This window comes from Amborella trichopoda, chromosome 2 (assembly GCF_054954075.1).
Source record: "Amborella trichopoda isolate Santa Cruz 75 chromosome 2, AtrichopodaSantaCruz75HAP2 v2.0, whole genome shotgun sequence".
Taxonomy (NCBI): domain Eukaryota; kingdom Viridiplantae; phylum Streptophyta; class Magnoliopsida; order Amborellales; family Amborellaceae; genus Amborella; species Amborella trichopoda.
Genome location: NC_142337.1, coordinates 16,830,159 through 16,841,767, shown reverse-complemented (window position 1 = coordinate 16,841,767; position 11,609 = coordinate 16,830,159). Strand labels below are relative to the sequence as shown.

General features: G+C 36.0%; 1 protein-coding gene across 1 annotated transcript; it reads left to right on the top strand.

The window, feature by feature from the left end:
* The first annotated feature begins 844 nt into the window (after positions 1-844).
* Positions 845-10,927, top strand: LOC18445747 (protein SKU5 SIMILAR 14). Its single transcript, XM_006855877.4, has 9 exons — positions 845-1,057; positions 1,147-1,306; positions 1,467-1,576; positions 2,832-3,102; positions 6,040-6,142; positions 6,812-7,157; positions 8,018-8,383; positions 9,745-9,823; positions 10,327-10,927. Exons 2-9 carry the CDS (start codon positions 1,157-1,159, stop codon positions 10,537-10,539), a joined length of 1,638 nt encoding a protein of 545 aa, XP_006855939.1. The 5' UTR covers positions 845-1,057; positions 1,147-1,156; the 3' UTR covers positions 10,540-10,927.
* The last annotated feature ends 682 nt before the right edge of the window (positions 10,928-11,609 follow it).

The window sequence follows — 11,609 nt, the reverse complement described above, 5'->3', positions numbered from 1 at the left end:
TAAAGGTTACTTTCGTCGAAATGTAAAAAAATAAAAAAAACTAATAAAGTTGCGAAATGCGAACAGCTAGAAATATAAGGTCAATCCGTCCTTTGGAAGATCCCAGTGGAGCACGTGCACGTCCAGGCCTTCCTCCGTCACAATATATAACATCAGTGGCAAAATAGTCATTTCATCTCTTGCTTCTTTTTAGCATGGGTACGGTTTGTATGGAGCCGAGACTTAAACAATCAAAAGTAAGCCACCTTCGAATAGTGCGAGTAATATGGTTTCAATTATGAAAATCAGTCTAATAGCCTTAAAATATATTTGTATATTTAATTATAAATTTAAAGCTTTAAAAATCATATAGATTGTGTAGATCTATAAAACCGTAAAAATTGTAGTAAAAAACTGCATTATAAGGTATACTATTTTCAAGACTTGGAATCCAATTTTTTGTTCGTATCGTACGTAAATCCAAATTTTTTTCTCGTGTCAAACGTAAATCCAATTTTTTTTTCTCGTGTCATATGTAAATCCACTTTTTTTTCTCGTGTCATACATAAATCCAATTTTTTTTCTCTTATTGTCGAGATGATCAATTTAAAGATATTTTGGCATCAAAACAATATCTTCTACTGAAATTTTGGATGTGGCCTTAATTTGATCTACTAGGGCATGGACCCTAAATAAACTTTATTTTCAAAAAAATTATTTTTATTGTTTTGGAGATTTAGGAGGGTAGATCGGTCATTGCAGTGAGAAAAACTTGAATGGCCAGCTAGCCCTTAACTCGCCACTGACACTCGTACCAGTGGCCGCCAGTGCTTACAAAAAGGCCCGCAGAGAAACAACTCCCCCCAAATTCAATCTAACCAGAATACCTTGCTTTCTCTCTCTACATTGCAGAGAGAGAGAAGAGGCAGGAGGGGAAATAGAAAAATAAACCACCGACTTTTTCAATCCTCTCCATTTTAAAGCTGCTCTCTGCAACTCTAATGGCGCCATAGATCGCCAAAACCGCGACACAAGACCGCTATTGACAGAGCAAAAGTCACCCCACAAAAGATTCCAGGTAGCAAAACGTCATTGTCCCTCTCTTTCCCTTTCTCTCTCTAACTCTGCAGAATGTTGTTCTGAGTGGGAAAGTATGTTTTGATTCAGGGAACAGAGAATGGGACTGCGAGCCTCTTCTTTCTCCTTCTTCTTGGCCGCATTCCTCTCTCTTGCTTTTCTTTTCCCCGTCAATGGCGATGATCCGTATAGGTTTTTTACGTGGCAAGTGACTTGGGGGGACATTTATCCCCTCGGTGTAAAGCAGCAGGTAACTCTCTCTCTCTAGATCTCTGGTTTACAGGGGCGAAGAAGTGACGGGGAAGATGTTTTCACAGAGAAGTGGTCGGTTTAGATCTGAATTGGTACAATGTAGGATGTCCTGGACCGTCGGATCTTGCCTGATGAACTTCTTGTTTGTTTTGTTGCAGGGGATTCTGATAAATGGGCAGTTTCCGGGACCTCAGATTGAGGCCGTAACAAACGACAACCTCGTCATCAACGTCTTCAACAACTTAACTGAGCCTTTCCTCCTCTCCTGGTCTGCTCTCTCTCTTTCCCTCTTTCTGTCACTTTCTATCTCTAGTGTTTTTTCTGGTTCTCTATTTTTTACTATCTTCTCTAGAACTACGTCTTTTCAACCAATTTCTCCCTCTCTTACTTTCTCTGCAATTCTGAATTTCACCCTGTATCCAGTTTTTTAACCATGAAAATAGCTCCCTCCCTTTCGAATCTAGTTTTTAACCATGAAAAGAGGCTCTCTCTCTCTAGAATCTGAAACTTCTCTTCTTCTCCTCCTCTTTCTCTCTCTAAGCTTTAAACTGAAAGTAAGGATTCCCTCCCTCGGTGGAATGGATAGGAAGAGAATGGTGGTTGTTTTTTGACAAGTGAAGGGTAGTTTAGGCATTTAGAAAATGACATGATATTTGTAAGGTCCTTTTTGTTGGTCATCTTACGCGTTTACTTTGGTCTTCGCGCCCGCGTTATGAAGTTTAAAAGTGAAAATGTGCCTGTAATTGTCATTATTTTAAGTCACTAAAACCACATTCATGGGAATATTGCATATTGTTTGTAATTCACATTAAGAAAATTAAGGATTTGTTGAACTTAAATATTAGCCTTCAGAACTGTGCAGATCTAAAATCCCAGTGGTGCAAAGTATAATATTTTTAATATTTGAACTTTATTTTTTATTTTGATATATTCTTTCTACATCAGAACAACTTGATTTGATTTTACATAAATTAAGTTTAAGGTTGCCATGGATCAGGCCCGGCCCTTGGGCTACATTTTGTCTACTAGGCTTTAGGCTTGACCGAGGTTAGGCTAATCAGGCCATATGGGGATTTGTGGCCTCAACCGCCAATATGATTTTTAATGGAGTAGAATGGAAAATTGGGAGAGATTTCAATTAATTGGAAATAGAGCATGAAAATTAGAATTTATGTAACCGATCTCAATTAATTGAAAAAAAAAAAAAAGAAAAAAAAGATGATGATTAGTATTATTTTGCTCCACTGTAAGTGGAAGATAAATTAAACAGTAACTCGTTATAAATCACACGGTAAAACTTTTTTTGGACTCCAAAAAAGTGCTTGAAATCCTGGAAAAAAATCTAAATCATCTGCCAAAATTGAAAGAGATCCCCTTGCAGAAATCAAATGAAACTTTTAGATCTGGTCTCTGGTAACAATAGGGCACAATGAATGAGTAAGTAGTGACGAACTATATGGATTTTAGGTGAGATTTATTTATTTATTGGTAATAATGAGGATATTTGAAATTTTTTGGATTAGGAATGGGATACAGCAAAGGAGGAATTCATGGCAAGATGGGGTTTATGGTACCAACTGCCCCATCCCACCTGGTGGAAACTTCACATACAATTTGCAGGCAAAGGATCAGATTGGAAGTTACTTCTATTTCCCTTCCCTTGCCTTTCACAAGGCTGCCGGTGGGTTCGGAGGGATCAGAGTTCTTAGCCGACCCCTCATTCCGGTCCCGTTCCCTCCACCCGCCGGAGATTTCACCGTCCTCGCCGGTGACTGGTTCAAGGCCAACCACTCTGTAAACTCTCTCACTCTCTATGCCTGTGTTATGATCTCACTCCCACTAAATGCACAACTGCTTCTGCATTAATGCACAAAGCATTTCCTTCTCTGTGTCGTAGCCTAATCCTCCACAAGAAAAATATTGACTTTTTTTCATTTCAATTTTTTTTTTTTTTTTGAATGCTTGCCGTTCCACCTCTCTCACCTCTTAATATTTTTCACCGCTTCTCTCTCTTTCTCTCTACGCCAATTCTATTTCCGTGAGTGCATCTCTGTTTTATTCTCCCTGATCGTCGCACGTGACATAGCTTGACACGACGTGGAATTTCAATTTTGTTTTGGCATGTGCTATCCCAAAGCTGACAATTAACGGCCCAGATGCTTCCGATTCGTGAGATTCATTGGGGCCCGTTGCCAGCTGCACGTTAGGATTGATTATGTAATGAACTTGTGGAGATTGCTCATCTCACGCATTTTTTTTACTAGTTGAGTTTGCATCGTTGCTCGGGCTTGGCTCTTTATTCTGCTGGGGCTCAACTCGGGCCACCTAAAATAATGAAAATTATAAAAGTCGATTAGTGTGAAATCAATGTTTAAAAGTTGTGTTCAATTGGGATATTTTTTTTTTTTACAGATTTGTGAGTTTTTCTTGTTATAATGTCTATCTTTTATTTTATTTTATTTTTAAGTGTGATTAATTATTAGCCAATTTTTTTTAAATCAATGATATATATATATATTTGAAAATACTGTGCAACACTTATAGGCGAAAATGAATAGTGATTTTGTTTATGCTCATCACTATCCAACGTTCACCGTACGGTCACAGTTCATTGTTCAACGTTCATCGCACGGTCACAGTTGTCCGGTAGTGTTTCAATTTTTATTTATTTTTTTATAAATCGAAATGATTTAAAATTTGGAGCGAGTCATCATAAAAAATAAGAGAATCTAATAAAAATATATAAAAATAATTCGTAAAAAATAAAATAAAAGAATTTAATAAAAATATATAAAAATAATTCGTAAAATATAAATTGATCAAAATACCCTTAAAAAATTATAGGGGGTATTTTGGTTAATTTATATTTAACAAAATAGTTTTTTCATTTTTTTATTAAGTGCGTCTTATTAAGATTTACACACGTTTCAAATTTCAAGTTATTTCGATTTATAAAAAGAAATAAAAAATGAAACATTATCGGACAAGTGTAACAATGCGATGAATTTTGGATGGTGATGAACATACGTGAAATCAATGTTCATTTTCGTCTATAGAGGTTAAGAAATGCTTTTCTATATATATATATAAATATATATTATTAATTTTGTTTTTGGATTTTTATGTTGCCTTATGTTTTATTTCACTTTTACATTTTATTTTATTTTATGTTTGAACAATTTTATTTTATTTTTTAAACTTCTCAGCCTGAGTCCACTTGAACTTAATCGAGTTACTCACCATAGGCCAACTTCAAGACCCGAGGCAAGTTTTTTTAAAAAAATTGGTTTTTACTAGTGTTTAACCCAACGATTTCCAGTACGGATTGCTGATCTTGATGGAAATCATTTGGGAGCAAATTGGTTTCAAGATGGTATGGATCCTTGCTCAATCCCCCATTCTATATATGGTTCTTTTCTTTTTAGAACTTGTTTTCCTTAGTTCCCCTTTAAAATTTCATCCGCAAATTGCTATTTTAATTTGTATTTTATTTTAATTTTAAATAATTTTTTGGATCATATATTCATGTTAATCCAATCTTAGTCTAGATCATCAATTTAATAATCCAATATGGATGTGTATGTTAACCATCCGCCTCCCTGATCCCGGTTTTTAAATACTCCACCCAAAACATACTCATTCCAAATAATCGGATTGTCCTGAACTCGCTTCACCTTTTTTTGGTCAGTCACAATAGTTTATAAATTCAGCTTATGTTTAGATGCCCCTGCACCATCATGGTTATGGGGTATTTTGGCATTGAAAACTTGTACCTCAATTTATTCAGATCTATTGGCACGCCCACAATTCATTGTCAATTGATCGCAACCAAAATTAGTTAAAAGGGCTTACTGCGCAATATCATAAAACAAACGCTTAATGAAATATCGTTCAAAGAAATAATTTTTATGGTAATCTGACAATTCTTGCATAATTATATGTAGAAGGAATTTTAAACAATTAGAGATTTGGATCAAACTGACTGATCTGATGCCGCTAAGTATCGGGAAATGGCCAGTTCCCCTATGGACTGGCAGGTTATGGCGGTTCTCTACCGGTCTCACTTTATTTTTCAATATTATTTTTCAGCTTTCTATTCTATTTTTTTATTTTTGTTCACCAGTTCATTAGTCCGGATCACTGATCTGCTGTTTTGGAACGGTTTTCAAGAGGAGCGATCCTGTTCACCTAACCGTATTTTTAAACCATGATATATGTACTTTTGAGTTTTGAAACTTAATGGGAAGAGAATGTCTATAGATTCATAACCATTAGCGTTATATAATTTGCATTTTTTTTCCTTTTATCTTTTGTAATTTAAGAAGCTTGGGTTAATGGTTTCCAACCCCTTAATAAATCTAATGGTTATTTGTTGGTGAGGTTGGGATTCAAAACCAGTCGGTTTGGGCCCAATTTTTTATTGTTCCCCATAAATGATTCCTTGCTGTATGTTGAATTAGTTAAAAACAAATAAACTTTGGGTCTCTCTCTCTTCTTCTTTTTTTTTTTTTTTAAATTATTTATTTATTTATTTTCCTTTCTTAAATGCATTTGAATCAGTGGTAAAATGTGATAGGCATACACTCTTTGGGGATCCACCCTTGACCCATGCTGCCAAATTCTGTTCTCGTTTTTCAATAGAAATGAAAAGGAAATATTTTCCTTTTTGTAGGAAGGTTCTGGCTTTTGCAGTGCTTAGAATGACTGTGGGTCTTTAAACATTTGGCTCAGGATTTGAAGGCAACTCTGGATGGTGGGCACAGTCTTCCTTTCCCTGATGGTATTCTCATCAATGGCCGCGGACCAAATGCTCTTGTCTTCACTGTAGATCAAGGTAGTGTGGGCTTTACACATTTTTTTTGATTTATCACGAAAAATTGGCAAATTTGAATTTGGGGGACACTTCAACATTGTACAAAGGAAAAACTAATGTAAATTAAAGATCCGACTGTATTAAGAAGCATATTCTATGACTCCTAAAAATTTGTACATTAAAAATAGCTGTCTTTTTTTTTATCTACCCGGCTATGGAAATTGCTACTTCTCATGAATAATCAAAATTTCACAAATACATACTGTTTCAAATTTTGAGAAATGTGAGATGTATGATTTTGGTCAGGCCAGGTTATGTATGATGAAGAACTGCTTGTAGCTTTTAGGTATTTGAAAGCCTACAAGACAAACAAATCAACTGTTTCAGCGATTCTTCTGCTCTGCCAGCAAATAAGAGTACAATGGAAGAAGAAAAGGAATTTCCAAATGAGAAGTATCATTCTAGATTGTAAAAAGAAATCTATGACTTATTCTCTTGTGCCGATTTTAAAATCAAAATTTTGGGTCTCAAACCTCTCAAAGGTCCAAAATTCTAGAACATCTAGTTCATTCTTCTTCTTCTTCTTCTTCTTCTTCTTCTTCTTCTTTGTTTTTTGCCTTCACTTAAACAAATATAAATATGCTCAAACCATGTATCAAAACTAACAAAGTTGAAGTTGGGTTTTTGCAGGCAAAACTTACAGATTTCGGATATCAAATGTGGGCCTTACAACCTCATTCAACTTCAGAATTCAAGGTCACAAGATGAAACTCGTAGAGGTTGAAGGATCTCACACACTTCAGAACACTTACTCCTCTCTTGATGTTCACTTAGGTCAGTCCTACTCTGTTCTGGTGACTGCTGACCAACCAGGACAGGACTACTACATTGTTGTCTCCACTCGCTTCACCAACCCTGTCCTCACCAGCACTTCTATCCTTCACTATAGTAACTCTCAAGGCCAGGTCTCTGGCCCTCCTCCTGGTGGACCAACCATCCAGATTGACTGGTCTCTCAATCAGGCACGCTCAATTCGGTATGACCACCTGCCTGTTCTTATGAGATTCACCCTTTATCTAGATATAGGGAAAATATGCCAATGGATAAACGACCATAATGTGTCCTGTTCTTAGAGATGGGGATGGTTTTGGAATGGGGATATACATTTCTTTTGGCTAATGAGATGAGGAGCTGCTGAAGTAGTTCTAATTTCTGCTTGTTCGTATTCTTTTTCAGTTTTTCAAGTAGTACCTTGGTTGGAGTCTCAATAATTGAATTTTCTTGATTTTTCTCTACTTTTACCCTGTATTTCTGGAAGAATTCTCATTTGAGCATTTCAGTCCTGTCCATGGTGGCTTTCATCTTTTTGTAAATGGAATGGTTTATCAGATTCTCTCCCGAACATCCCTAAACAAGAGACAAGGGGTGGTGAAGATGGGTTTTATTGTTCTTCTCTATTGCAGGCAGCGTATGGTATTGAAAAAGAGATATAACTACTATTCTATCTGTTTCTAACATGAGGTATCCTATTTTTTCTAACATGAGGAGCAGTTAAACTTTTCAAACTCTATATTCTTTCTTTTGCTTGTTTTCTCTCTTTGAAGTCCATCCATTGAACTATCCTTCTTCCAGCCATAGGAAAGATATAGATTCCCTCCATAGGTCAGAAAGACATATGGTGAATGGGGACACATTGGGTAATCTATGCTACTGATTTTAAAATGGGATGTGACCACTTTTTTGATGACATAGATAGCTATTTGAGTGTTTCTAAATAATGGTTTCTTTTGTGCGGCAAAAATTGATGTCACTCCACTTTCTTCTTCTTCCCTTCTCTCTTGTGGCATTCAAGTATAAGCATTTCAGTCTTATTCTCTTCCTCTTACCTTGAACCAGATGGAACCTGACAGCAAGTGGGCCAAGACCAAACCCTCAGGGCTCCTACCACTATGGTTTAATCAACACTACACGAACAATCATCTTGTCTAACTCGGCCAACATCATCAATGGCAAGCAAAGATTTGCAGTTAACAGTGTTTCCTTTATCCCCGCTGATACCCCATTGAAGCTTGCTGACTTTTACAAGATTCAGGGTGTTTTCAGCCTTAATAGCATCCCTGATAGACCATCGGGCAGTGGTGGCTACCTCCAAACTTCTGTAATGGCAGCTGACTTCCGAGCTTATGTTGAGATTGTGTTTGTCAACCAAGAAGATGTAGTGCAGTCATGGCATCTTGATGGCTATTCCTTCTTTGTTGTGGGGTGAGATCCTAAGCTCTCTCTTTCTCTCTCTCTCTCTCTCTCTCTCTCTCTCTCTCTCTATATATATATATATATATATATATATATATATATATATATATATATATATATATATATATATAAACGCACCTTCAAATAGTGTCAAGAAATGTGGCTTCAATATTGGAAATCTTTATGATAGCCTTAAAGTATATTTTTATCTCTAATTATAAGATTTAAATCTTCAAAAATAGTGTAGATCGAGCAGATTTATGAAAACTTGGAAATCTTGACAATTGACAATCCAAAAATGCATTACAAGATTAAGGTTCAACATTCTTAGAAGACAAAAGAAAAAATGCACTACAAGATGCGCTATTTTTTAAAACTTGAAATCCATTTATTTCTCATGTCCATGCATCTTGAGTGAAAACAACCTCTTTTAGTGAAATTTTTGAGGTGCGCCCTAATTTGATTGTTTAGAGCCTCTATATAAAAATTATATATATGTATATATATATATATATATATATATATGGATAGATGATTTCTTGTCACTATGTCATTATGATATAATAAAACTATATTTCTTGAAAGCCATGTTTATGGAATTTGTATGATCCCTAATTTTGCACGCACTTTCTTCATCCCAATAATCAATCCCAAAAAAATAAAATTCAATTTTCATCATATATATGGTCAAAATAAGTTCCCTAAAAAAACTTAGACTGTCCATTTGGTGAATTTCAAGATCTGAGCCTTTATAAATTCCAAGGTTTAAAAAATCGGTGACCTGATCCGGAACCGGATACGGATGGGGAATTGCCCAAGACACTCCGGATTAGGCCAAAAAAAGGGATTTGGGCGGTTCCAAATGGTAAAATCGTCGATTTTTTTGTGGAACCGCCGATTCCTTCAACGAGTCCGACAGATTCTTCATTGATTCTCACCGATTCTTCACAAGTCAAGTGAAAAAGAATAAACATTTTTTTCTTGAATTTTTTTTTAAAAAAATTTGAAACAAGAATTAGCGATTCTGCCGATTCTTCCGATCTGATCCACCGATTCCCCCAATCCGACATGGGTATGGGTGTGACTGATTTGTGTCATCAATATGTTTTTTTAAATCTTGATAAATTCAAAATCAATTTTTTTTTTTTTTTTTTAACACTGTTAATCTAATGTTAGGAACACTATCCAAAATATTTGGAAAGGAAAAAGATCCTTTTAACGCCTAGATCTAAGCATCGCACTAAAATGGATGGACTATATTTATTGGGCTAAAAAAATGCTTTGTAAGTTGTATTTTTAAATTTTGCTTTTTGTGTGTGTGTGTATCGCTTTCTTCTTTTATTAATTGGTACCAATTGGAGTTTGTTCAGAATGGATGGAGGGCAGTGGACACAAGCAAGCAGGCAAAATTATAACCTGCGTGACACAGTTGCCCGTTGCACCACCCAGGTTAGGGATCTTTCTTTCCTGCTTTTTATATAAAAACAGTGCATAATGGCATATATCAATTATTTTGATAAAAGTAATTTTTTTCGAGAAACTTTTTAATTGGTGATGTAGTAGGGATTTCCGATTTTGTGCAGCCCACTTCCTAATGAGTTTCACATGTATAAGAAGTCCCCAGGTGAAATGTGGGACTAATTCTTGGTTTGTCTATTGACGATGAATCTTGGGGGTGGGAGATTGATGGATGTTCCTTCATTCACTATGTTTCATTTTTTTGAAAGTTCATATTTACTTTTCCAAATGCTTAAGAATGACATGATTATCCTTCCTATGAATAAAAAGCTTGTTGATTCCCCCGAAAATGCTCTTGTGGAAACTTTGAGTTATAATTATAAAAAAGAAAACTGAGTAATGCCTAACTGTAACATCTGTGTGTGTTTGGCATCTGTCAGCCTAACTAGGCCTGGAGTAAATGTGATTGTTTTACTATAATTTGATGTGAGCAGGTGTATCCCAAGTCATGGACAGCCATTTATGTGGCACTGGACAATGTGGGTATGTGGAACTTGAGATCAGAGAATTGGCCACGACAATATTTAGGCCAACAGTTCTATTTGCGTGTGTATTCCCCTGTAAATTCATGGAGAGATGAGTACCCCATTCCTCGAAATGCTCTGCTTTGTGGCCGAGCATCTGGCCGCCGAACACGCCCTCTTTGAGTCCCTACTCTGCACTCCATCCCTTTCTTTGCTTCTCGTCACGAAGGGGTGATGGTTGCATGCATGTGCTGCTATTACTACTCCATGCCTTGCTATTTAAGTCGCTCAACTCGAGCTGCTATTTTTATTGTATTTTCTAATTTTATTCCTTTTCTCCCCCATTCTTCATGGTGCTCTCTCATTAAGCATTATTTAGTAGAATTTCATGACAGTTTCTGGCTGTTGTTTACTCAGTAATCCAGTTTTGATGGTCTGGCTCCATAACTATGTTGTAATTGTTATATGAAACTCTGTTCCTTGATTGGATCCGAATGAGGGATGTCCAATGAATAATGTGACAAGAAGGCTATATGAGGTTTCTAAATGTATGGATGGATTTTAGTTGTTAGCTTTTTGTGGCGCCAATATGTTTTGATAATTAAGGAGATATAGTTGCCTTCTGAATTGTTCTTAAAAGTTCATCACTGGTCAAAATGACTCATCACTGTTAGGGCATACCAATTTTTTGTGATATAGCTCTCTGCCCCTCCGCCCTATTGGGAATGAAGAATGGCCCACCTTGGTCGGCTCCTAGACTTGTACATGGACTTTGGGAACCCTACTTGTCAAAGGACATATCTATAGCACTGGAAGAAAAAAAGAAAAAAGAAAAAGAAAAAGAAAAAGAAATATCTATAGCACTGGAAGAAAAAAAAGAAAAAAGAAATTAAAAAGCCTGTTTTCCCTTCATCAATAAAGACTTGCAGGTGAGTCAAATGGGCTCTTAAAAACATTCATGGTTCATGATGTACTACGGCACTTCTTTAAGCGTTCCATCATTGTGATGTATTTGTGGAATGGGTTATAACATGATACAAATCATTTGCTGGTCCTCAGTTAACTTGTATGCTTTTTTGAAGAAGCAGTTCATGTTTTTAGAAACTTCTGCTATTTTCCAAAAGAAATCTATTGATGAAAAGAATGCTTGAGACTTGTTTATTTCTGGGGTGACCCCTATCAATAATGACTCTGTCTGGAATGCATTGGGAATCCATGCGTAAATGGTTTGTAAAAGCTCAAGTGATGGCCAT